Here is a 26803-nt window from a genome sequence, read left to right as displayed (position 1 = left end):
GATCCACGGCCCTTTCTTCTGTGCCAGGTACCGCTGCATCACCCAGCAGTTCTTCAGAAAGGCCGATGGGGTCATCATCATGTATGACCTCACAGCCAAGCAGTCCTTCTTGTCTGTCCGGCAGTGGCTGAGCAGTGTGCAGGTGAGCCAACCACCTCCAAGGGAACCCTGGGCTTGCTCTGACCACTCCTTCCTCTCTGCAGCCTGCTCACCCAGCCAATTGCAAAGCCAATTCATGAGGAACAGCCTGGTTGATGCATCACCTGTCCTTGCAGCCAAATGCCCATGGCAGGCTGGTCACTGGGAGCTGCCCTGGGCTGTGATGGGAGACCTCTGGCAGGACGCTCTCATGTGAGAGTACTAGGCAGGGCCTCAGAGCAGTGGCATCCCCTGTGAATTGAGAACAACCCTGACATTGCTGTCTTGCATCTCACCTACAATGTGTCACCTTGACCATCTGTGCATTTCTCCCCAACCACTTCAAAACCAAGGATCATGTAGATGAGTCACGTCCCATAGAATATCCCAGCTCTTCCACCACAAGCTCCCTCTGGGGTTTTTTGATTTGTTCAGAACACTTGCCAGGTCCTGTTCAGAGTCTAGGGATTCTAGTAACAAATGAGACACAAACAAAGCTCTCATCCTCCTGGAGCCTGACATTCTACCACCTGCAGCACCCACCGTGCCCAGTGCTGGGTCTCTTACTCATCATGTTGCTGTCAGTGGCAGCTTCACCTACTCGAAGGCTCTGCTGGAGTCTGGGGCTCCTCAGAGCAAGCAGCGGCAGCTGGGAGAGTGGCGCGGGGGCCCTCACGCAAGCAGTGCTCAACAGAGGTCAGATGAATGAATGGATATGCTCTGGCTGTGAAGGCAGAAACTGGAGTTGTTCATCTCTTCATGCATTTGGACCTTAAGATCTATGACACCTCCAGCCCAAATTGGTTTTGGCTGGTGAGGCTATTCCCTGTCTCCATTCATCTGTATCCTTCTCATTACCAAGAAAAACAAGGAACAGAATGGGTGCCAGATCCCAGAATTCTGTTGAATACAAAGTCCTTTTTTTTTCCAAAATTGCTTCACCTAAAAACCTTTTATGAAAAAATATAAATCTTGAAATGCAGCAGATCTTTCAGTCCCTAGCTACCATCAGAAGGAAATGGCATGGGTGAATGCTGGGGGTGATGCCTGTTTAAACATTGGCATTTATGGCATACCTTTTCTCCCCTCTTCCTGCCTCCTCCATTCCTTATTTTTATTATTTGTTGTGGCAGCACCAGCAGATTCACCACTGTCCTCCTAGAAGCTAAGCACCAGGAGAGATGCTGGGTGGGGATTCCTCACCCGCTGATTTTTGCTCCTGCTTCCATGAAGCCCTAAGTGCAGCTGATGGATTCCCTTTGGGGATGAAAGTTGGGAACCTTCAGCCTTTCTCTCAGGCAGATGTGCTCTGCTTCCTTCAGCTTTGTTATCTTGTAAGTCCTGGTGCAATTTTGGGATGATAAAATGGGTTTCCTCTTGGAAACCACCCATCTGACATACCCATCTCAAGTGAAGGAATCAGGGACACTGATTCTCCTGGTCACTCATTCTTTTCCTGGTCACAAGGCAAAGAATAGTCAACCAGTACATCTGCACCTGGTTGTCTGTTACAGCTGGGCAGAACCAGGTCCATGGCCTGGCATTAGTGGGAGTAAGTGGAAACCCATGCATGGAACTGTGCTCCCTGCCATCGTCAGGGCTGTCACTTCTTAGGCACTTGTGGCACAAAGAGACCTGGAATCCAATAGGAGAAAAGAAATCAGGTTGAGCTGGGTAGAAAAGGTTAAAAACTCTCAGAAGGCCACCTTGAACTACAGCTTGGGTGAGATTCCGGAATGTGTACCAAGCGTGCTCATAACTGGACAGAAGAGTGTTGTTAGCCCATGCCTTGCCTTTGCCTACTATAATGCCCCTTGGGAGCTGTGGTACACCCACGGGTGCAGGGAGTCCAGGCTGAGAGGCAAATCAATTCCTGATTAACAGAATTATCTGTAGGTGGCATTTTGCAGACCATTTGTAGCTCAAGTTTTTCCCTTTTTAAAATTGTAAGAGAACAGTTCTACTCCCCCCAGTGATGACTAACCCTAGGTGAACATCAGGTGGAGGGCTAAGCCAACACATACACCAGGACCCTTTTTTTGTCTGTGTATGATCTAAGGGCCTAGAGGAAAGAACTGAAATCTTTGCCATAGACTATGCTCTGCCCCTCACTTCCCAGCTTAAAGGAGCACATGTTGCTCTCCAGGGATCCTGCTCAAATGGAGACTGACTCAGCAGCAGCTCTGGGCTACATTCTGAGATTTGGCATTTCCAACAAACCCTCAAGGGAGGCCAGTGCTGGTGATCCAGGAGGCCACCCTGTGAGCTGCATGCAGAGACACTTGTGTCTGGCTGTGTGTGGATCATGCGGCCTGATGCACTTGAAAGCACAGGAGGCTACCACATCCTACGGCAGGCTGCGTGTCAAAGGTGTGCCACGGGGAGCATCAGAAATGCAATTATTCTCCCAGTTCTTGAAAAGCAAATTCATTCTGCCTTGGCAACCAGCACTCAGAGGTGAGAGCTGATAGATGGAAACTTACACGTAATTGATTCTGATGGGGACTAGAAGTAATAAGTACTTTCTGGTTGCAGGACACCTTGTTTTCCCAGAGTTCAGAGTGCTTTATCAACTCCCTCTCCTGGCAAAGGGAAGGTACAGGACAAGTTTTAGTCACAGCCTCAAGGCCCTAAATAGTGTTGGGAACTGAAGGGTGGCCAGTCCAAAGCCAATCCAAAGCCTGAACCAAGAGCTTCCTCTAGGTCTCCGATATGGGCACAGGGTCCCAAGGACTTGAGCCATCCTCTACTGCTTTCCCAGGCCACAAAGAGGGAGCTGGGTCAGAACTAGAGCAGCTGGTACATGAACCGGCACCCATATGGGATGCTGGTGCCAGTAGGAGGAGGATTAGTTTACCAAGCCCCAGCACCAGCCTTTCTCTATTGTTCCGATGGCACAGTGTTGAGAGGTCTGTAAGTCAGAGAAAATTACCATGACTCGAACAAGCTGATAGACCAGCACCTCTGAACTGGAAGAACGCTCAGAGGCAAATGCCACCTCTTGGGTCCTGTGTGAGAAAAACAAAGCTCCAAAGAGTGGTGGAAGTGAGTTGTCTGAGGTCCCTGCCACTTGGCCCCTGGAACGGAGCGGGGCCTCCGTGTGGGGCTCTGACCTGGTCAAGATGCTGTTCCCCTTCTCCCCCCATGACTGAAAACCACTCTGAAGAAACAGGTGTCCGCTGTTGTTGCAGGTTGTCTTTGTTTCAGTCTCAATGCTGAATGGTCCTTCAAGCTCAAGGGAGCCTGGCCCACGTCCCTCTTCCTCCCCGAGCTGCCAGCTAAAATCTCCAACTGTAATCTTGGTCCTTGGTGACAATGCATAGCACAGAGCAAAATATAGCCATGTGATTTTTTTTTTTTTTAATTTCTTCCCCACGTTCCAAGTTGAGCTCAAAGTGCTGGCAGTTTAAAATGAGCTACACAAATAAATCTTGTTTTGACTCATAGTCCAGGGGTTGGATAAATATGGAAACCCCGAAGATATAATTTTGTAGTCATTTTTTTTCTTAGCATAAAGGCAATGCTTTAATGTGCTGCAAAAAAAAAATTTTTTTTTGTTCTGACTTGGGAGAAATAGCAGTACTCTGCTAGCTGAGTGCTTTTTCATGCCCCCCAGCAAACTGATATTTACACACACACACACACACACACACACACACACACACACACACACACACACACCACCCCCAAAAAAGCCAATATCTTCAGGTTCTAAGCTTGAATGCCAGTCCTCTGCACCACACTGACAATTCCAATTTTTTAAAGTCAGAAATGGGTAATCTTCCGAATTTCAACGAATCTGGCCTTCCGATAAACTCCACTTCAGCAAGAGAAGCAGCTAAAATGATGGAAGACATCGAGGGGCATCTCTTTCAGAGACCAGCTTCAGACATCTGGTTTAGAGATCAGAGAAGAGAGGAGCCAGCAAGCCACCCCAGGGGTGCAATGGCAGGGCCCAAGTCTCCCAGAATTAGCTCGGGAGCTAGGCTCGCCTCACTCACTTGGACCTGCCGCACTTGTGGAGATTCCTACTGATTCCTGAAACAGAATCAAGCTCAGAAGTTGAACTGACCACAGGCTTGTCTTCTTGAGTACCAGAGGTGCAGAGAGGCACCCTTGACCTTCCCAAAGGAAGCAGTGGTCCATCAGTGAGTCACGACCTGCCTCCATCTTGCCAGGCACGGGTAGATGGGCTGAAAGCCTGGTTAGTAATAAAAAGCTTACTTATATTGAGATAGCCATCCTCATCCCAGCACCTTACCATACCTCTTCTCTGTGCAAGTCAGCACCACACAGTGCTCTGGGAGAAGAGGGGTTACTTTTGTTAGCCACAGTGCACAGCTTGGTCTTTCGGGAGCCACAGCATTCTGGGTACATGGTAAGTGGGTCTCTCACGTTCAAGTAATTGGAATATGGTGCAATCCACTTAATGTCTCAACTACAGCGCACATAACTTCATCTACATTGATGGGTTGGAAAACACCGTAAGAGCTTCTAGTGCTTTTAGTGGTTATTACAAGCATGAATCACCAACTTACCAACGGATACCACTTTTAGAAAGTCATGAACACTAAATAGCAGAGGGTTCATTAGAAATAGGAACCCAGACAACAAATGTCAGAGAACCGTGGATGTGGATCCATTTATTAAAAAGGCCTCATCGCTCATGGACTTTGCCGCCAAGCATTCTTCCACATTCCTAGAGACTTTAATGTGCTCATTTAGTCAAATGAGAATGTTTCTCCTCAGTTGGACAGCAATAAACACAAATGTGCCTATTAAAGACATACGGGGCCTTCAATTTCAAGTGCAAGTACATGTCTATCAGGTGCACTATGGACATCTGTTTGAAATGGTGAGGTAAGAGCTGAAGACTGCCCACACCGTGGCTGAGTATTAATTAGCTTCTGCTAGCCTGCCTCCCCCTTCATTTAGTAAAACACTAAATCACCATTTAATTTGTTACCTAATTTTGATGAAAAGTCCCTGATGAAATGTTCCACCACCGAGCAAAAATAATAACCTGTTGAGATGTGAACACAACCGTACTTACAGGACCGCTGAGCATGCAGTCCCAACAAGGACAGGGTCCTAGGAGACTAGCCGAGGTGAGCCTGTGGTGGCTATGCCACACCTGCTGGGGGTGGGGTGGGGTATAGAGGGCTGGCACCTTGCAGAGAGCTGGTGCAGCTGTGCAGGGGCGGAAGTGCCCAGCAGCAAGGATCCATAATGCCTGAGTTGGACTTGATCCCAAACACAGGGAGCTCCTCTGTCAACAGACCTTGAGAGATGGCACTTCTAATCCAAGCAGCCTCCAAGACAGCTCCAAGCCATGTGACATTAATTCTCTTGCTTCATTAGACTACACCTGCTCACTTACGATGACCTTGAGGGGCACTATCCACCCTGGAAGAGCGAACCCTCTTCTCATGACCCACTCTCCTGAACACCTGCAGAGCTCATCCCCCATTCAAAACCAAAGAAACTTAGGGAAGGAGACGCAGTCTCTGCAAAGACGGAACTGGGGGGCAGGGGCAGGGAGGGACCAGAAGCAGGTACCAGACTACCTTGCCAGAACTTGGTAAACAGGTTGTTGCCAAAGGTGGCGCTGCCTCTCAGTTTTGGGGGCTATTGGTAGCAGCTGGGGATGCTTGAGACAGATTGCACCTGCCCAGCCGACGTTCCAAGCCTGCCCTTGTGGGTGCTCGCTTGCTCCTTTTGAATGCTTCTCTCACTTGGTGGCGGCTTATCTGTTCTGCAGGAAGCTGTCGGGGACCGTGTTCCAGTGCTTCTGCTGGGTAATAAACTTGACAACGAGAAGGAGCGGGAAGTGCCCCGGGGCCTTGGAGAACGGCTTGCCAAGGTAAAGTGAAAGTGTTTCCCATCTCACTCTCCACCCTCACCCCTGCCCCAGGGCACTCAGACACATGCCTTAAGAATATTGGCGGGAACCTTCTCTGGGAGCCCCAGAAGAGGGAAGCAGCTGGGCAAGGTCACAGTTCCTGCACCTTGAAAGTCACAGAGCAAGGGTGGGCATTGGGCTTAGGGGTTAAGATGACACATGGCTCACGCCTCCCCTCCCAACATTGAAGTGCCTGGGTTCAAGTCTCAGTGGCACTCTTGACTCCAGCTCCCTGCTACTATGCACCGTGGGAGGCAGCAAGTGTCCCTGCCACCCACATAGGAGACCTCTCCTGGGCACCTGGAGAGTTAACAAGCAGAGGGAGTCTCTCTGTCTCTTACACTGAAAGAAGCTTAATTTTGAAAAAATTTAAGCCACAGATCATAAGACAGAGCTGGTTAGGACCCTCTAGGATATGGGGAAGTACCCTAAGCTCTCTTGGTTGGAATTCATGGAAACAGAGGTTGCTAATTTCATATCTGCTCTGACGCTTGAATCCCACCCTCTGCACTTGATCACCTCCAGCCACGAGAAACTCACTGCAGTGTGTTCCTTTAGACTGTGCTGTTGGAGAGCTTACCCTCCCTGTCCGGATTGCTCTTCAAAGCTGTGAACCCCAGGCAGACTTGTGGCATGCAGGGGACGGGGGGCTTATGCTGGAAAAGCTACCTTTAAAATAAGCATCAGGGATGGACATTTGGTAAAGAGGTTAAGTTAATGTGTCCTAGACAAGTGTTTGGGTTTGAGTCTTGTCTCTACTTTTAGTCTAGCGTCCTGCTAATACACGCCCTAGGAGGCGGCAGTGACGGCTCAAATACTTGGATTCCTACCATCCACACATGGAGCCTCAGATTGGGCTCCTGCCTCTTGGTTTGGCCTGGCCCTGCTATGACAGATACAGACATTTGGGAAGTAAACCAGCAGGTGGAAGATATTGCCTCTCTCTCTCTCTCGATCTGTGTGTGTGTCTGTCTGTCTCCCTGTCTCTGTCTTTCAAATAAATAAATAATTTTAAAAAAATAATCATCTACCTTCCTTCCCAAGAAAGGACTGAGCCAGGGTAACCACACAGGGCCCACCCTGTGGCTGCTTTCCTGGCCATGGTCTGGTTTGTGTGGATCCATGTTTGTGGGAAGAAGGGGGTTTAGCTGCCCTGTGAGTCCACAGCTTCCAGCAGGCTCACTCTACACAGACCCAGGAACCCAGAGCCCAAGGCACATGCACATAGAATTGAAATTGCAGGGCAAAGGAAGGAAGAGGCCCAGCAGGTGTTTTTGAGGGCTCACCAGGCAGTTAGCCATGTGACCACAATTCCAAAACCCAAAATGCTCTGAGAATAGGAAATTTTTGTTGCATTTCATCTGGTACAACAATTCAAAGGGAACTGGCAGAAGACTATTGGTTTTTACCTCCTTTCAAGTGTTTAATCAAACCTGCCTCCTCTGAAGAAATATGAAACATTTCTGGTTGTAAGATAACATCTCAGACCCACTACAGACTGTGCTGGGTCACCACTCCAAAAACTCTAATCCTCTGGATGCCAAGCTACATCTGGATACAAACATCTTGGCTAAGGAAGATGAACCCATTTCTTTTTCTTTTTCTTCCTGGTCAATGGCAAAAGGGTTAGACACAGAGTTGAAGGGAGCCATTCAAACGACCGCACAGGTCACCTGTGCTGGAGGGTGGATGTTGAGTTGCTACCCTAGAGTCTGTTCCATGTGACAGACTGGCAACAAACAGGGCAACATGAAGCATGTGGGGCTGAGGACCAAGAGCTGGGGGTGAGGCTGAACCCCGAGGGATTGGCCAAGGAAAACTGGATCCATTGGCAGCCAACAGCCTATGTGCCCAGAAGACATCCCGTTGGAAATAAGGTCTAGTACCATTAACATGGTGGTGATGAAACAAGCAATCTATTTCTGTCAGTGAGAAATGGGATATGATGAACTTGGATCAAGAGACCCTACAACCTTCCTCACCCCTACACACACACACTCAGCACAGCCTTGACTTGATGAGGTCAATGCCAGGAGACTGGGCAGCTCAAGTATTAATTAACTGGTGTACAGGTGAAGTCCTACACAGGCACCTCATGACACCTGCCTGAGCCCCATGGTACACCTGTGTCCTGGAAAAAGCCTGCTACTGGAAGCCCTGCCAGTCATTGAACCCTTGACTTATGCAGGCCAGCCACGTGCCTGTCCCCCCAGCCTCGGCTCCTCTGCTCCAGCCCTTGTGTCTTTGTCAGCCTGGGGAAGCTGGGCCTGCAGGTGAATATGCAGGTACTGGTGCTGAAGAGGCCCAGGAGGAAGTGTGCAGCACCAAGGCAGGTTTTGCTGTTTCACTGTGGTCACCAATCCCTCGGAGGACGCCCAGAGTGAAAGTCAAACAGGTGCAGGGCGCAGAGCAGGCTGGAGGAGTTGAGGGGACTGCTGGAGGCAATGCGGGTGGCAGGTGAGTGTACTTCCCACCTCCCTGCTGTCCCCTCAAGTTCCCCCATCCTCTGTCCCTCTAATTCTAGGAGAACAACCTCCTCTTCTACGAGTGCAGTGCCTATTCCGGTCACAACGCTAAGGAGTCCCTGCTCCACCTGGCCAGGTAACCACCATCGGGTCCACCTGGGCCAGGCACAGGAGGCACACTGAGCTCTCCAGGGTCTTGGCAGTCTTCTGGAAAAACACCAGTATCCTGCTCCACTTTTCCCAGGGATCCTCCTTGATAATGCAAACACTCCTGAGGAAGGTCCCCTCTCAAGTCCCTCCATATGCAGGGGTGGGAGAGTGGGGAGGTGGTGGTGGGCGGGATACATCACATGTGGCTGGGATTTGGGGTGCAGAACTGGACAAAGGAGGAGTTAGCACGTTCAATGCTGACCACCTAAAGAGACAAGTTCCTTAAAGTCCTGCCCCAAAATCAGGATATCAAAAACCCACTGTGACCCACTGCAAGTCCTTAAGCATTTATTTATTCATTCACTCACTCACACATCAAGGCATTCATTTCATTCCCTGCCTCCACCATCCACCATCCACCTGCCCATCCATCCAGTGCTTCAGTAGTGCCCGTTCTGCACTCAGCACTCATTTTGGGGAGGTGAAGACCTGCTCTTGTTGGAGTCATTAAGAACCAGAACAAGTCCTTCTCATCTTGGAGAGGTCATGTGCCACAGGGGAAAGTTCAAGACTCTTCTTGGCCATGATGCCCTGGACGGGGTTCCCTGATCTTGTCAGAAGTGAGGTGGGAGCATGTGTTAGACCCTCCCTACCTACTCCCAGGGTTTCAGGGAGAATCAAAGAAGATGTTCCAGGTGCCAGCGTTTGGAAGCATAATGCAGGGGTTCAGACACTTGCCGTTATTCTTAATACCTCATTTTTTGTGTCTAATCCAGAACTAGGATCAATGGCCTTTGTAAAGTGAACGACCATGAGATTGGTTTGCCAGGGCTGGGAGGCCCCTCTGCCAAGGGCTGCTTCCCACAGCCAGACCCCCTGTGCCCTCCAGGCAGGCACAGGCCTGGGGGAGAGCAGGTACTCCTGTATTATCCCAACAACCACCATCTGCAACTGTGGGTGGCTGGCCCAGGCTGCCGGCTCCAGGGACCCACAGCTTCTCTATCTACTTTCCTTGCCCCTCACCCAGGGTCCTCAAGGAGCAGGAAGACACGGCAAGGGAAGACACTATCCAGGTGGGCCGCCTCAGCAAGAAGAAATCCTGTTGCAGCTGAAAGCAGACATCCCCCAGGGATGGCTCCTTTGTGCCCACCCACACCTGCGACTGCCGAGCCCACACTCATCCCACCAGGAGGATCACCCACGAACGCCCACCCGCCCAGATCTCTGTCCTGGTCAGCCACTGGCCAGCTTTGTGTAGAAGGCAGGGAATCCAGAGCTGCTCTGGGGATAGCTTGGTATCTCCTCTCTCTCCCTCTTCTCTCTGGACCCCAGGTGCCCAGGCCAGCCAGTTACTTATTTATTTACCTTTCTCCCACTAATTTGTCTTCTTCATCTCCCATGACTCTGCAAAAGCCCAGGCAGAGAGAAGGGAGGCAAAGTTATGAGCCGCTCAAGTTCCCTGCCTAAGTCAGGATGGAGCTTCAGAAGCACTCGACACTCTGATTCCCTGGTCCCAGCTCTCAGCCTCTCCTCGTCCAGTTCCCAAAGCCACCACATTGCTCCAAGCCATCAACCTGTCCCCCAAGCCCAGAAGCTGGCCAAGCACTGTCAGGAAAACCCAGCAACATACTGTGTCCAGGGCTGGAGTTGTCGGGGTCACAACACCAAGCTCACCTGTAGATTGGAGGTTCAGTGTATACCTTACAGACCCATCTTAGCCAAGTGATGTCGGGCATGTGCTTAGCATATGCACCACAGGAGGCTACTTCAAAAAGCTTTTGGAGAATGGAATCAAACACGTTTATTTTGGTTCAAGACATAGGAAGGGTCTTAAGAAAGAAAATACATTTACCAAAAATAGTATTCACCAATTTCAGAGATTTTTTTTTTTTCACCAAAAGTCAGCTTGTCTTTCAAGTCCCTTTTCTTCCAGTCTCTTCAGGGTTGTCACTGCCATCAGCACTGAGATGCTGCCCTCTGCCCTCATCATTTGCCATGCTTCGGTTTCAGATTGGAAACCTCTGTGCACCTGCTAAGCTTCGGCCAGAAAGAAGCTGGCCCTTCCACCAATCGCCTCATCTAAGCCTCTCTGCTGCTTGCTGAGCTCCAGGCTGCCTTGGCCTCTGGACCCTGCTCTGCTCTCATCCATGGAGTTCCTGGTTTCCCCACACACACACCTGAGCCAATTCCAGCCCCTGGTCTCTTCTCTCTCTGCAGTTCCCCAGGACTGAGCAGCTCAGACCTGGCACCAGTCCTGGGTCTTGACCTGTGAGTGTCCCATGCTCATGGCATCCATGGCCCCACATCTGCTCTCTTATTCTTGTGCTTCCTCCCGGAACTTCTGCTCCCCTCAGTCCTGAGTTGCCAACATCAAACTAATGCCCACTGGCTTTGCACCTTTCCTTGCAATTTGTACCTTCCCATTCTCTTCGGGGTCTTTCATGTTCCCTGTGAGGTCATTCCTTTCTTCCCACTCCCCTCATCCTACAGCTTTCCCTGTTCCTAATACCTCATCCAGTCTTAGATCCCTGTCTTCCCTGTTCTCCTCCCAGAATCACTACATGTTCTGTCAACAATAGCTTGGCTGCGGAAGCCATTGCGTGGGCTGCCAACATCCCCTATCAGCGGTGGAGTGAGAGCTGCTCCACTTCCCATCAGCTTCCTGTTAATGTGCCTGGGAAGGCAGCAGGAAGTGATCCAAGTTCTTGGGCCTTTAACTCTAAAGTGAATCACTTATAGACTGTGTGCATTTGGATCATGTTTTCAAAACTCTTCTCATCTCTGTGCTTCAGTTGGAAAGTTGAATTCATTTAATATAATGGATAAAATGGGATTTATGTCCTTAATTTTGCTATTTCTTTGCTATCCATGATACATCTTCAAATTTATTCTTCTGCTTTTTTGTGTTAAATAGATATTTTCTAATGTGCCATTTTAATTCTCTTATTTATTACTTATTTTTAGCTCTTTTCTTAGTAGCTGCTCTGTAGATTCTTATTAATGTCTTAATTTATGACAATCCATTTGAATTAATACTAATTTAATTTCAATAGTACACAGTAAAGTTGCTTCTGTTAAGCATATTACGTTTTATGTTATCACAAATTACATGTTTATATATTTTGTACATCAGTATAGGATTGTAATTATTGCTATATGCCATTGTCCTTCAAAGTGTATAAAATTTATAAAATTGTACAAAGAGGAGTTACAAAGATGTGTTTATACTGTCTTTTATATTTAACTATATAATCACTTTTACCAATATTCTCTCTTCATGTTGATTTAAATTACTATCTCAAAAATTTTCATATCACACTGAAGAACTCATTTCTGGTATTTCTTTAATAAAAAAATAAATCTTTTTTACAAATTTAGTTTTATTTAGTTTTATTTGAAAAACAGAGTTACAGAATGAAGAGAAGAGAAATGTCTTCCATCCTCTGGATTGTGCCCCAACTGGCTGCAACAGTTAGAGCTGGGTTGGTCTGTAACAAAGGGCCAGGAGCTTCTTTCAGGTCTCCCTCATGGGTGCAGGGGCTGAGGGATCTGAGTCATCCTTTGCTGCTTTTCCAGGCCAGAAGTAGGAGGCTGGATCAGAAGTGGAGCAGCAGAACATGATCTGGTGCTGTGGACAGATGCCTAGCCTGATATGCACAGGGACAGCCATTAGTATTTCTTTCATTTTAAAATGTGTTTATTCATTTAAATAGAAGAGAGAATGAGAGTAACAGTGAGTGAGCAAGCGAGAAATAGCTTCCATTGACCAATGCACTTCCCAAATGACACAACTACCACAGATGGACAGGATGAATCCAGGTGCCTGCAATTTCAATCAGGTTTTCCCCTTGGGTGGCAGCGGCTCAAGCACTTGGGCCATCTTCTGCTGTCTTCCCAGGCACATTTCCTTCCCAGGAAATTGGATCAGAGCAGAATAATCAAGACTTGAATTGGCACTCTGTTATTGGATGCAAGTGTTGCAAGTGGCAGCATACACTGTGCCACGATTCTGGTGCCTTTAGGGTTTCTTGTAGGGCAGGTCTGATAAATAAGGTCCTTCAGTTCTGTTTATTTGGACAGATCTAATTTGTGCTTCATTTTAGAGGACAGTTTGCCATCTACTGTGACGATGCCATCCCACCGTTTCCAGCCACCATGGTTACTCATGTGAAGTCAGCCGTTAATCTCTGGGGAACCCTTGTGTGTGATGAACTGTTTCCTTGTGCTTTTAAAAGTCCTTGTCTCCATCTGTCAAAAATTTGTCCAGTTATCAGTGTCTTCAGAGTTTATTCTACTTGAAGTCTGTTTAGCTCCTTATATATGCCAGTTAATACCTTTCAATATATTTGGGATTTTTGAGTTGTTGTCTCTTCAGATATTCTTTCTCCTTTCCCTCTGAAGTTCCCATTGCATGTAACACGGGGTGCTTGCTGGTGTCCCACATGTTTCTCGGGCTCTGATCATTTTTCTGTATCCTTTATGCTTTGTGTTCTTTAGACGGGATCATTCCAACCGATCTGACTTCACATTCACTGAGCCTTGATTCTTTATTTCTTTTAGAAAAAGATTTTCTAGAATATTTTTCTTAATAGTGTCTAATAAGTGAGGAATCATTCTCACTTTCCTTCAGGTTTTTGACATGACTTTCTGCATGGTCTTTGCAGATGTTTAAGACGGTTGAGGTTTAAAGTCCAAGCTCTCATGTTGGTGGCCATCTGTCTCGTGCACACACCAAGCTCTCCTTGCGACTCCTTGCTTCATTCCTCCTGCTCCCACACAACACAGCTGGGACCTGAGGATTGTTATGTAGCCCCTCTTCTAATGTCCTCTCCAGTCTCTCCTGTCTTTGGCATCAAAGAAGGAAAGAGGCCCATGAGGTGTAAGAAATTCTCACTTCTACCTTAGTGTCTGGATGCTCTGCAGACAATGAGCTACCCAGGGAACTGCCAAGTCCTTTGCAAGTGAAGGGAGGCCTGCCAGACTCGGTCCCTGCTTCTTGTCCTGCCCAGAATCCAGACATCCTGCAACTATTCACTCCAAAGGCATAGGATGGAGAAGCCTGAAAAGCAGGGAGAATACTGTTTTTTTTTTTAAGAAGTAACCTAATTACTGCAAAATAATAAAGTGTTAATATACTTGCATACAAAACCTACCCCTGAGTGGCTTGTTGGTGCTGGTTGTGACCACAGACCCAGCTGTGTTTCTGAGACTGGCCACCCTTCTTTCCTTAATCTGAGATAGAGGCACTAAAGAGGCTGGACAAATTCCAACCAGGTACAAACCAATCCAGAGGGTTTTTTGTTGTTGTTGTTGTTATTTTGCTTCATTGGTTATTCTTTTCCTTTTGACAGAGAGCGAGGTGTTGACAATGCTTTCCAAACCTCCTGCTCCACTTCCCAACTCTGTTGACATTTCTACTAATAGACATATTAATTATCAGCAAGAGCAACAACAGAAAACACCCTAACTCCACCTTTGCACACGATTCAATGCAGCCCATTTAATCCAAGTGCCCTACTTAACAGGCAGCGTGACTGCGAATGGTGAGGGCTGGAAAGCTCCGTGGTGCCTGGCAGAGGACACACGATCAATATGAAACTGAAGAGCACAGAAGACGTTGCACCATTTATCATCCTGGGGCCAGGGCTGACTCAAATCCAAGAATGGACCCTCTCATAGGGCCTGGACCTCATCAAGGTTCTCCCTCTGACTCCAAAGTGGTACTTGTCAGCTTATTTTAGCACCAGGAGATTCCTCTCCCAGCAAATGAGGTCTCCTAGGAACAGGCAGGCCTGGGCTATCATCATGAATTACGACTCGAGCCATCTGACCTATAAACATGATTACTGTCCATAAAAACATTGCACCACTAACAGACATTGCCTGAAGAACATGAACAGAGGATTTGTCTTTTTGTAACCTAGAAGCAAGGATTGAAACACGTGGAAGTCAGAATGGATTTCGGAAACATGCCTGTGGTAAACTGTGACTCTTTGAGCCCAGGTAGCTAGTTGGTCAAGGTTTACAGCATCAGGTATATGGGCTTGCCCCGGGCCAGCCTGTAATGGTGGCTAACAGTTGTACTATTCTGCAGGGTGCTTATTAGGACAGAATACCCACAGGATGAACAAAAGACATCCTGGGTTCCCAAGAGCAGGAACGTACCTCTCTGTAGCCTCCCACAGTTTGGTACCATGTTCAGCAAACAACGCCTGCCCCATAGGAATGCTTGCAAGCAGAGCAACGTTTCTGGAAATCAAGGCCCACCTCCGCTGGTGAGCCACTCCTTTGGAGCTCCAGGTCCCTGTGGCCTTCATGGATGTCTGAGGTGGATGTCCTGCTTTAAACGAGCTGCTACTCAGGCTTTTAACACAACATGCTGGAGATGGTTCCAACTGCTGCAATGCAATTGCCTTTCCGACAGCATGGTGCCCATCAGAACATTCCATTTCATCAGCCCCTGGACTTCCCAGCTGCCAATAGTGGCAGCTCAGTAACTCAATTGGACTTGGACTGCATGTCTCTGTGTAGCAAGGATATTTCTCTGCCCAGTTGTCCTCCTCCCAGATGTAGGACTGCCCATCCCAAACAGGCTATCTCTCCCAAACACTTCCCTTAAGCCCCCCAAAGACCTGCTCAGAATAATGACCTGCCCATGAGTAGCACAGCCTTGGATAAAACTAAAACTATGCCATGCCCAGTGTCCAGCCCCCATGATCTGTAAAACCGTGCTTGCCAACTTGCCTTACCCTGACCTCGCCTCCAGGATAGCCTAAGGGTCAAATAAAAACTATGGAGAAAACTTAGTGGAAAACCTCTAAATAAATAACAGTTATTACATCATCATCTCGCTTCCCATGCCAAACCGAGCAGAACAAAACAGGAGAAAAAAAAAAAAGATGGGAAAATCCCAGGGCTCTTGGGAACGGGGTGAAGCTGGGGTCACAGGTGAAAGCACCTCTCATTTCTCCTTGAAAGGAGAATAAGTAAAACTTAAAGTCCTTGAAGGCACAGGGTTTCATCTGGGAACACTGCGTTTCTTCCCAGTCTGCTTTGAAGTTGGAGAGGCAGCCAACATCACAGACTAAGAGGTTTGGCCAGCAGAGTTTTGATCTCATTCGTTTTTGTGTTTTCCAGGGTCTTGGTACATAACAGACACTCAGTGTGTAGATGGGTATGCTTGTTGCCCAATGGGATAGCACAGGATTCGTTTTTTGACCTCCCCTTTATAACGCACTTCCATGCTGGAATGCTAAAAGAGTTGGGGGAACGGGACAGGTGTTTAGCCGAGCAGTTAAGATGGATTAAAACACCCGTTTTCTTCATCTGAGTTCCTAGGTTTGAGTGTTTGCCCCAGCTTCAGAATGCGACGGACTCAGCGTGCTGGAGACTCTCACTCTCTCAAATAAATGAATGAATTTCTTAAAAAGCAATGGAAACTAGCATAGAAGGATTGGAGTGGAAGAGAGAGCCTGAATTTTCTGTCCCAGGAGGAAGGGTGGCTGACTTTGTCCCTGAACTTGCTTTGAGTTCCTCTGGAGAGGCAGGGTCAGGAGCAGGGGCAATGTGGAGACAAAGGATGCCAAGGTGTCTCTAGGCAGGAGTGTAGCTCAGATCTCTGCCCTGTCATGGCCCCAGCTTCCTCCCTGGGCAGTAAGTACAAGACCCGGGCACTGAGGGATGTTCCAGAGAAATGGGAGATAAGGCATGGCAAAACCCATTGCCACTGAATAAACCTAGAGGCCTGAGAGAAATGAAGCGCCAGGACTCCCCAAAGCTCACCTGTCCTGCCTCCCCTCCCCATCCCTCTCCCTGTGGTCCCCTGTGAGGCAGGGGAGCACCTGATCCAAGGTGCAGCCCAAGGCTTCCCTGGTGTAGGAATTGATGCTGCAGCCTGGCCTGATCCTGTAGGTTTCTCTTTCCCTGCAGGGGATGTGACCGGCTTTGCGCCCCATGGGACTGTGTAAACTAGCCATCCCTATCTGATGGACTTAAAATATGCCAGGAGCCGGTATCCTGAATACAAGAAATAGCCCAGCAAATGAAGCCGCCTTTCCCTTCCTCTGCTCCTCCTGCCCTTGGCTCCCTCTCCACCCCTCCCTTTCCTGCCCCCTCCTAAAGCAGGTGCCTTGCATGAGACCCAGCCGCTGCCCTGCCCAGGCCTCCCTTTCTCTCTAGGGGCAGAGAGCGTGGAGTCTGGATTTCCTCCTCAGCTCTGCAACCAACCTGTCATGGTGGAGCTGGGTCTGTGGCTCCGAGCCATGCTCCACTTTGCCATAGGGTCTCCCATGCATACCCTCCTAGCTCCAACCTCCTGACTTTCCTCACCAGGAGACTGTGGTTCAGCAGGGGAAGGCATGTCCAGAGGTCAAGGGCAGTGAGCAGCCGGGCTGCCTCCTGTGCTCTGCCTTGGAAGCCCACCATCAGCTCCCCCAAAAGCCTTTTCACTAGGTGCTCTGGGAAGGGAGCTCTGGGAGACACCCCTACCCCCACCCCACCAGAGCCATGTGACCAGAGATGATTTGGCTCCCACACCACCTGGGAGAGCTCCCAGGTGCCCAGCTCACGCTATTGTTCTGCACGGGTCCTGAGTTTTGTTCCCACAAGCCTGGCCCCCCTCTGAGCTCCTGCAGCATCTCTGTTCCAGGTGTCTCCGAGTACCCACCTTCAGAATGGTTTCCAAGCAGCAAAACACCATAGGCTTTCCCGCTCTGACCCCCTGAAGCGTGCACTCTGCACCTCCTGCAGGGAGGGATCTTCATTGGAGTTGTTTCTGCTTCTCTTCCTATGAGGGCCCAGAGCCAGCCAGCTGCATGAGCCATGTACCAGGTGGGGAGCCACATTGCCATGTGGGCTCAGTTGGTCTCACTTGACGCTCACACCGGCCCTGGAAGCAAGGTGTTATTATCATCCCTATCGCATAGGGAAAGAATCAACACAAAGCATGGAGTTGGGGAATCTCACAGCAGGCATCATCGCTGTTTGCTGGAAGAACCGGAGTTGAACCTCAGGATAGCTCATTGCCAAGGCTGGCTGGAGTTCCAGACTTCTTCTGTGACCGTGAAGCTCGCTGCGAGCATGAAGCCTAAGCCTGTGACTCTATCCCACTGAGCTAACCAATCATGACCAGAAAGCAATTGTCATAATATGAGAAACCCATCATGACCCACAGAGTCTTGGACAGATGTATCAAGAATGCATCCCGGGCGTTGAAAACAATGCCAAGCATGTGCACCTCTTCCTTAGAAACAGCACCCTAAGGACCTGAAGGCAGCAGGACAAGCCCCCTACCCCATGCCAATCCAGTCTTAACTCAGACACTCCCAACTGCCATGCACATCCTGGGAGAGGGAGGAAGAAGTCCTTGTGGGAAGACAGCATGACACCAGACAGAAGGATGCAAATGAGCTTGAGGTGGCCCGCACGTGCACGCACACACAGACACACGCACACACATACATACACACACACACACAAGGGTTCCTTGTTAGTGTGGCAGGTGATGGAAAAGGAACAAAGCCATCTGTATTCAAGATGCGTGCCGTTTCAGCAACAGCAACCTGAAGAAGCTGTGCATCGCCAGCTCTCCCTGTGACCTGCAGAGCGGCTGCAAGCTTTTTTTTCTTCCTGCAGTTAGTTTTCCAAACAGGCAATGGTTAAGGCTGCTGTCATCTTCCCTGGGCAGGGAGTAGGGGGAAAGGAGTGACCGCCAAGTTGAGCTCACTAAATGCCATGCACACCTTGTCCTGGTTTAAATCCTTCTGTGTCGTCTCATTTGCCAAGGGAAAACGTCTCCTGGATGCTGTTTACAAGGCTCTTGGCCGGGGAGCTTGACTCTTCACACAAGCTCCTTCAAAGCCTCACCTTGTCCCTCAGCCCCGTCCCTGCCTGTGTCTTCTGAATGCTTCCTCCCCTTGCCTTCTGTCCCCTCCCAATTTCTCAAGTCTCTGTTTTGGGGATGCTCTCTTCTCTATAGAACCTTCTCTTTCTCCCTCAGTCTCCAGTACGGTATGTGTCATCCTTGGGAAACTGTGGAAGGACAGGTTGGGGTCTGCTGTGGTCACCTCTGAGTTGGTCCCACAGCAGGAACCCAAGGCCTCCCCATAGTAGACTGGGCAGTGGAAGAGACAGCGCTCACTTCACTCTCCTGGTGGCCCCTGGAACTGCAGCTGGGAATGAAATGGCCATGCCCAGCACAGGTGACAGGGACTGCACCGTGCTCCTGGCTCCTAAAGACTCACTCTCTCCTGTAGTTCTTCTAGGACCCTCTGACTCAATGCGATGGCAGCACACATTCCTATTGCATTGATCCTCGGTTATGACAGCAGGGAACTGATGGGTTATTCCCGATCGGCTGTAGCCAAGCAAGTTGGCAATGTTGATGTGACTGTGATTCCTATCGAAGACTCACTTCCCAGCCTGGTCCCGGTGCATGTCCCTGGCTGGCCCCCGGCATGTGCTTTGGAACCATCAAAGAGATGAAGCACTCTGAGGATAAAAACTCCATGTATTATTAACCAAAACTAAATGCGACCGGAGGAGGAATTCTCCTGGGCAATGTAGCATGTGCTTACAAAGTCAAATGAACACATCTGACTGAGTGCTCTTCTCCCCAGGGTGCAAAGCAGACATTTCACTTCTCACTGTAGGCTGAGTGTCAAGATCACCAGGAAGTTCCAGCGCTAAGAAATGGGTGTGGCATGGCTAGGTAAAGCTGCCTTCCGTGATGCCAACATCCCCTCTGGGTGCCAGGTCATCGTATCCTGGCTGCTCCATTTCCAGTCCAGCTCCCTGCTAATGTACCTGGGTCCCTGCACCCTGAGGAAGTCCTGGAAGTTTCTAGCTTCCTGCTTCTGGCTTTAGCACGGCTAGTGTAGGTTGTTTTTTGCAGACATCTGAGCAGTAAGCCAGCAGTTGGACCATCTTTGTCTCCCCCTTTGTCTCTGTTGCTCTGACTTTGGAATTATTAAATACATTAACCTTTTTAAAATAAATAAGCCAAGAGATGGGTGTAGAGGCAGCTGCAGTGAGGCCCAGCCCAGAGTACAGTAGCTAGGGCTTCCGCCAGGATATGGTATTCTCACATGTTTACAGTCTTACAGGTTAAGGTTGGGGGGAGGTACCTCACCTAAGATGGAACTCAGCTCAACATGGAATCCCTTAAGTCAAGCCTGTTATTTCATTATGAAGAAAACTCCAGAAATGAGGTTGGGGACCCTGGTTGCTGAACCCAAAGGTGGTGGTGGGGAGATAGTGCAAAGAGACGGAGCTCCCATCCTGTGTGGAACTAGGGTGGGGGACAATGCCACTTCGAGGAAAGGCAAGACAAGGGAAGTGTCCAGGGGCCACAATGACCCGCTAGACCTGAGGAAGACTCCAAGCAAGAAGAGCATAGCACAGGGCTAGGATCTGATTTTGTTGCTGAAGCAATGCATCTGATCCTGGTGATTCCTAAGGATAGAGGTTGGCTTGGACTCCCTGTTATGAAAGTTACAGCAACAACACAGTACTGGTGAGGACTTGGTGTTGCTTCACCTCATGGCAGAAAGCCAAGGGCAAGGGCATGGGTGGAAGACACAAGCATGAGGAATGTCCTTGCTTCCTAACAACCCACTTTCTTGGTAACTAATCCAGTGTCGGGCGAGGAAAACTTCCCACTTGGGAGAGAGGCACCAATTCATTCTTGGGGGTGCCGACTCTACAACCCAAACACCTCCCAGCTGCCACAGCTGCCTTGGGGACCAGGCTCCAGCATGAGTTGTTTTTTGTATGGATGGGGGGGGAGTATAAATCACAGCAGATGGGCTTAACTGCCTACCACTACTGAGATCCAGAGTCAGGCTGGACCTCCAGGTGCTGTACCAGCTGCAACGCAAAGAGGAGAGGAAGACTTTGGAGGTGGGGACCAGATAGGACTTTCAAAGGCCTTGTGTCTTGCCATAGAGATGATGGAGGTTCACATCCATCTAAGGAAAATAGCCCCAGTGGAATCGCTTTTATGAAAGCCAAGAAAATGTTGCCGGTTCTGGAGGCTTACAGACAAGGTTCATGCCTGTTGGTTCCTGGAAATCAAGCAATGGCTGGAATCAGCTACTGTGCAGAGGAGATGTTCTTAGACCAGCCCCAACAGCCCGCTTCCAACCGGGAGCTCCCCTTTACAGCACAAACAGATGCAGTTTCCACTGGTTCCCCGCTCTCCCCACCACACGGAGCCCCGGAACACGACACTTTACATCTCCGCTTCGTTCTCCTGTGTGTTTATTGGGCGCTCACAGAGTCTGTGGTCGTATGCTCAGGGGCCGGAGCCACGGTCTCGTCCAGAGGCGACCAGGGCTAGTACAGAGAATGTTTCAGAGCTGCTTAACATCTGGTAAGGAATGGGGAAGGGAAAACTAATCACAAAACAAATTCCTATTCGAAAGCAACAGAATTCTCCTCTGAGAGTAATATATATTCTATGCACACGCGCACACGCACGCACCCACGCACACACCCCTCCGGAGGAACACGCGAGGATACCCACTTGATTGTATATGCATGCATATACAGATGCGTGTGGGTCAATAAACTACTGTGGATGCTGTAGGCAGGCACACACAATCACACACCACCGCACAGACAGATAATCTGGCTTATACTATCAAAAACACCGAATCTCCAGGTTCTAGTGAAAGCAATCCGACCTAGATGCCTGCAGCATGCAACGGGAGGCTCCGCAGGGTCACAGTTAAGGAGGACGAGGATGGGGGTGGAATTAACACGGGTTCATTTCCAGCCTCGGGGCCCCGGCCACAGCACACGAGGTTGCTGGTTGCGGGCGCCAACAAAGCCTTTCGCGAGGGGCTCTCGGAACTGAGTGGAGGAGCCCAAGGCCCTCTGTCCAGTGGCCGGGCCCCACGCCGGGAGCCCCCCGGGTGGGCTGAGCAATCTTCAAGCCAGAGTTGCTAACTCTGGTTTGCCAGTGTGTAGTCCTGCAGTACAGGATTCCTTGGGACAGCGCGGCAGATGGAGGCGAGAGTTTCTTTTCTCGCTCTCTGCGGCGTCCCACGTGTGCTAACGCATTTTGTAGTCATTAGATACAGATGTTTCACACAACTGTCCCTTAAAATCCAAGTCTACTGTGAAATCGAGGTCTCGCTGCCAGGGGAGAGAGAGAGAGAGAAAGAGGTTGCACCATTAGTCTGGGTTGACACTCAGCCCCTCCCCTCATTCGGGGTTCCCCCCAGTGCCTAGAACTGGGTAGTCCCCAGTCTTAGGGGTTTTTTTTTAGCTAAACAGAGCCCATGAACAGCCCTCAGGAATCTACCACAGTGCTGTGTTAGACTCATGGGAAGTTTTCATTGTTCTAAAATAATATATACATAGCATATTAGTTATAACGGATATAGTAAACAATATATAATGTGCGTAATGTAACATATAGGTGTTTATATTATATAGTATATAATATGTAGTTTATGATATGTTTTTAAAATACACACTAAAAAGGTATACAATTTGTATTATATATGGCCTATATAGGTAAATACTATGTATACTATACATCATATTTGTTCTATAAACATATATTATAGTTCCTCTGATTTCATCCTGGTGTTCTAGAATCTTCTATGGCAAAATCTGGGCACTCAACAGGCTTTTAATGCATGCCCCCCACCCCCCGGCCAGGGTTTGCTCAGAAAGAATCCAATCGCCTTCAGTCCACAAGAACAGCTGCAGAAACACTAGTTCAAATGTCTCTCGGGACACCACAAGTTCCTGTGTCCGAGGTTTGTCCTATATGAGGTGGATACCTGTTGCACAACACTCCCCTTGCCTGCTGACATGCTCTTCGTGAGCCGGAAGCTGAGAGGTCAGTAGACTGGAGAAATTTGGGAGTCAGGTTGCAGTCTGTCAGGCACACCTGATCACAGCCACACGTGGCCACTGTCTGCCTTCCTCCCTGACTCCCCTGACTGCACACAACACTCAGGTTCCTGGGCAGGATGGTCCTGGGAGCCCTCACGGGTCCCTTGTCTCTGCTGACCACACGGAGACGGCCTCAGTACTTACCACGTTTTTGGCGTTTGGCTTCATGGTTATGGTCCCGTAGATCTCTTCCCCCCTCCGGACAGTGAGGTAGTCTTCCAAGTAGAAGACGGTCTGCTTCCAGTGGGTGTAGGGGGCGTCGGGGGCTGGGAGGGGTCAAACGAGAGGGCAGAGTCAGAAAATTGGTCCCCAGAAAGTTGGGGCCAGGATACCAAGTAGGGCAGTGAGCTTCCCACGGGACTCGGTGAAACAACCAAACGTAGTACTCTTGTCGAGTGGGATCAAACCCCTGATGATCTCCCTTGTCCAGATTTCCACTCACTTGAGATTGTTCAGGCTCAGAGAAGGAGGAAATGTCATACCAAAAGATAGATGCTTCTAGCTAAACTCATTAGCGCAAAGGAAGTCTTAAAGTGCTACATTTCAACAGGGTGAAGACCTTCAGACAGTGCAAGGGGCAAGATCTGTGGAGCGGCCCACCCCATCTCCCCTAAAACGACAACTTTGTACAAACGCCACAGCTGCACCTTTGAACTTGCTGCTCCCTCTGACAAATGGCTTTTCCTGCCTGCATCTCTGGTCCCTGGAACTGGCCCAGCCCTGCTGTGAGGTTCCAACTGTGCGTTCCTAACTGGGTCAGAAGAAACAAAAGATGATTCTCACAGTCTCTGCCTCAATCCAAAGCCCAAAAGATGATGCTTGCCCTTATCCCTACAGTTGCCACGAAGTCTTACCCACCTGACCCTGGGCACTTGATGGCTCTCCCAGCTAAGTGTGTGTGGTCCTGTCTTATGGGCCATCTTCCTCTTCTCATGCAGCAGCTGTCTTTTGAACACGTCCCCTCCCTCTTTCACTGCCTTCTCTGCCTCATCCTCCAAGGACATTTCCTTTGGGAATCTTGGTCCAACCACCCAAGCCTGGCTGTCAGGCTCCCCGAGAATGCTGAGCTTGCATCATCCTGGCATCTATCACAATGTGCATGCTTTTGCCTCCCCACTGATTCGCATCTTCTACAGAACTGCAGTCTGCCTGTGGCCAGAGCCCATACCAGCCACGCTTTCCTGTTGCAACCACAGCTTCCAGTCTGTGCATACTGAAACGACGATGAGAAGAACCCAAAGAACAGATATTCTGTGATGCTTGATTGTACCCACAGATGTTCTGTTACACTCGATCTTCCACAATCCATTGTAGAAGAACCCAATTACAGGAAAGTTCTTGATGATTCTGGATCTTTCCTTCCCCTACTGAGATTCACTCAGGATCAGTGCTAATATTGAGAAGACTTGAAGAGAACCTGATAAGAAGCCGGCAGGTGGGGAGACTCAGCGGTGTCCTGTATGGCTTTGGAGGCAGAACAAAAGCCAGTCAATAGGAATTGCTGAAAGGCAGATGTTTAATTCGCCAGCAAGAGGGGGGTTTGTTTTACAGCCTGAAGTCTGCCAGTGCAGATGTTCATAAAACTGCCACCAGAGAGGTTTATTATGCACAAGGTCAGAACAGGTGACCTCTAAGCTCTTACAAAACTCCAACATGTATTTTAATGATGGGGAAAGCTCAGTGTTTCTTTGCCCTTTGCAGTGAACGAGCTTGATCAAATGTCAGTGGTTTGGACTGAGAGTCAAGTTAGCCTTCAATGTGTACATTTGGGAAATCGATGAGAACCCAAGGTCATGGGGAGAAAGTGTTGTTGGCACACGTGGAAGGGAAAAGGGGATCATGAATGTGCAATATGCACCTCTCAGGCCCTGTGTCCACAAGCACATCCGGCTTCCCGGCCTACTTCTCTCTGTAGAGTCCACCTGCTCCCAACCCCCACGGAAGAAGCTGCCAGAAGCTAGTTTCTGGTTGTGTGCGTGTGGCGCATGCCAGCGTGTGACTGACAGCACTTTCGCCCCCACCTCTACCCACGCTAGCATAGACGAGTGTCACTCCCTTTCCTAAAGACCTTCAGGCAAGGGGACGTATGTGGCCTCCTTCTGTCACCTCGGCAGATGCCTTAGGAGCACCTCAGGGATGTCACTGGGCAGAACTGCTAGTTATTGAGTCCCCAGGCCTGCTTCTGACAGTGGCCCCAAAATGCACCAATTTGGGGTTGCAGAAATGTGCAGTGTTTTTTTAGCATCAGCACTGAAAGGTTGGAAACTTCTCCAAACATCCCATGTCTGGGCTGAGTCCACGAGCTGGCCACTAATTGGAGTAAGTCAGTTTTCACAATCCTGGTTCTCCAGCAGAAGAAACAGATGAAAGTTTAGAAGGTCTGACTCAACTCCAAGAAACTCAGATTCAGACTTGTGGAAAGAGGCAGACCCCCTGAGAGTTAGCCCCCAGCCCATTCCCAGTGAAGCAGACTCAGCAATGCCTGACATCACTGGGCAGCTCGCAGCATCACTAGGGTGGAAACAGCAGGACAGACATTGGATTGGGCAACAACAGGCCCAATTTCTGGTCCCCACTTTGCCACAGACCTGCACCATGACCTTGGTTTCATTGCCTCCCTCTGTGATGATGAATCCCAATATTTCTCTGCTGAGGCATCACAATGATGCAGTGAGATGATAAAGGGAATTGTCATATATGAGGAAGACCAAACCTCCTGCCATGTCTGGGACAGTCCTGGGTTCCATTCTTCTTGACGTTAACTCTCCTTTTCTCTTAAAAACCATGTCCTTACTTGAAGGACACTTGATCCAATGATCACCATACCTGTAACATAGTAGGCTAGCACAGAACTGCTGTGCCTAGGAGGTGCAAAATCCTTCCATAGGTAAAACAGGGTTGCATGTATACATCAGCTGTGTCTCCAGCCTACCAAGCCATGCTGCCTTGCTCTGGTCTAGAATGTCCTGGAGCAACATCCAGGACACTGCTATGCCCACAGATGGTTTGGGCAACATCCAGAGCTCTCTTCAGCGGCGTACAAGGCTCTCCCTCCCCAGCTCCACCACAATCCACAACAAACTACATGGAAGCTTTCAGCTTCTCCATTACGAAGATGGCTTCCTGCTCTTAGCGGTAGCTTTCCCTTTGTCTCCCTAAAGCTTCCTCCTATCCCAGTCTTCTAAGCCCTGGAATATATTTTGTAGCTTGAACTGAGCATGATCAAAATGCCCACTAGAATACACGTGCAAGTGAATGCGCCATCCATTCATTCACTATTCACTTGACGAATATCTATGGGGGATGGCTATCCTGCATCAGCTATGGTGCTACATTTGGGGAATGGTAACTAAGATAAACATTACTTTGTGTGTGCCTCCCTCCCTTCCTCGGCCCGCCCCTTGTAGATGCTTCAGCATAAAGGAGAAAACACTCAGGTGCCTAGTGATGAAGTTTGGCAGGGGTTCAGGGTTGGGAACATAGAGAGTAACAGGAACACATGACAAGGGCTTCCAGCAAAAATCTTCTGTGATACTTTTGAAAATGGAAAGCAATTTTGTCTCCAGTTTTATTTTTCCAGGTGAAACAGCTGGTGATTTCAGGACTTAATCATTTTTCTAGCTATAAATTTGGAATTGTCTTCCCTAAGGGATTATCAAGCTTTCTGGACAATGAAGGATTATGTATCGGGGAAGAAAGCATCATTGACCTGGAAAACTATTCAAGGTCACAGGATGGCAAAGCGGGGGGAGAAAGAGACTGCCCAAGCCTGAATGTAACATGCTGAAGGCTAGGTCCCATGTAGTCATCCCACCTTACTGATTCCTGGGGAAATTAGGACTCTATTCCAACTGATGCTCCGTCCCCCACTAACACAGCCGTCTGGTTTCCACCACAGCCCCAGCAGCTGCACTCCGCATCCCCTTCCCTGGATATGCCAAGGAATGGCAACAGGCAAGCCTGTTGCCTGGCAGAACTAGGAAGGCCAGGTGCCTGTGCTCATGGGTGACAGCCCTGCCTGGAGCTGCAGACATGTCAGGGCCGTTAGTAGAGGCAGTGCTGGGGCAGCACAACAGGGGAGGTGCTGCTGAGAATCCCTCTCCACCCGAAGCCTGCAGTGCTAGGTTGGGAGGGAAAACCAGGCTGGGGGCTGCACATTGCAGGCTATGCAGTACAGCAAGTTCAAAGACAGCTGAGTGCAAGCCGTACCCAGCTCAGGTTCACCCAGAACATGGCCTTC

General features: G+C 49.3%; 2 protein-coding genes across 2 annotated transcripts in view; one reads left to right on the top strand and one right to left on the bottom strand.

The window, feature by feature from the left end:
* Positions 1–11501, top strand: part of CRACR2A (calcium release activated channel regulator 2A) — a 146381-nt gene extending 134880 nt beyond the window's left edge. Inside the window, exons 15-18 of the mRNA XM_040978748.1 lie at positions 28–142; positions 5900–6001; positions 8565–8641; positions 9683–11501. Coding sequence (XP_040834682.1) covers positions 28–142; positions 5900–6001; positions 8565–8641; positions 9683–9767 — 379 coding nt within the window. The 3' untranslated portion in view covers positions 9768–11501. The remainder of the gene's footprint in view (positions 1–27; positions 143–5899; positions 6002–8564; positions 8642–9682) is intronic.
* A 9398-nt stretch (positions 11502–20899) lies between these two features.
* The window catches only part of PRMT8 (protein arginine methyltransferase 8), a 69255-nt gene continuing 63351 nt past the window's right edge, over positions 20900–26803 (bottom strand). Inside the window, exons 9-10 of the mRNA XM_040978998.1 lie at positions 22708–22829; positions 20900–21792 (exon numbers count right to left, since the gene is read on the bottom strand). Coding sequence (XP_040834932.1) covers positions 21709–21792; positions 22708–22829 — 206 coding nt within the window. The 3' untranslated portion in view covers positions 20900–21708. The remainder of the gene's footprint in view (positions 21793–22707; positions 22830–26803) is intronic.

This window comes from Ochotona curzoniae, unplaced genomic scaffold (assembly GCF_017591425.1).
Source record: "Ochotona curzoniae isolate NIBS_2020 unplaced genomic scaffold, NIBS_Ocur_1.0 contig_2927, whole genome shotgun sequence".
In the NCBI taxonomy this organism is placed as follows: Eukaryota; Metazoa; Chordata; class Mammalia; order Lagomorpha; family Ochotonidae; genus Ochotona; species Ochotona curzoniae.
The sequence above is the reverse complement of the archived record's forward strand: the minus strand, read 5'-3'. Positions and strand labels throughout refer to the sequence as shown.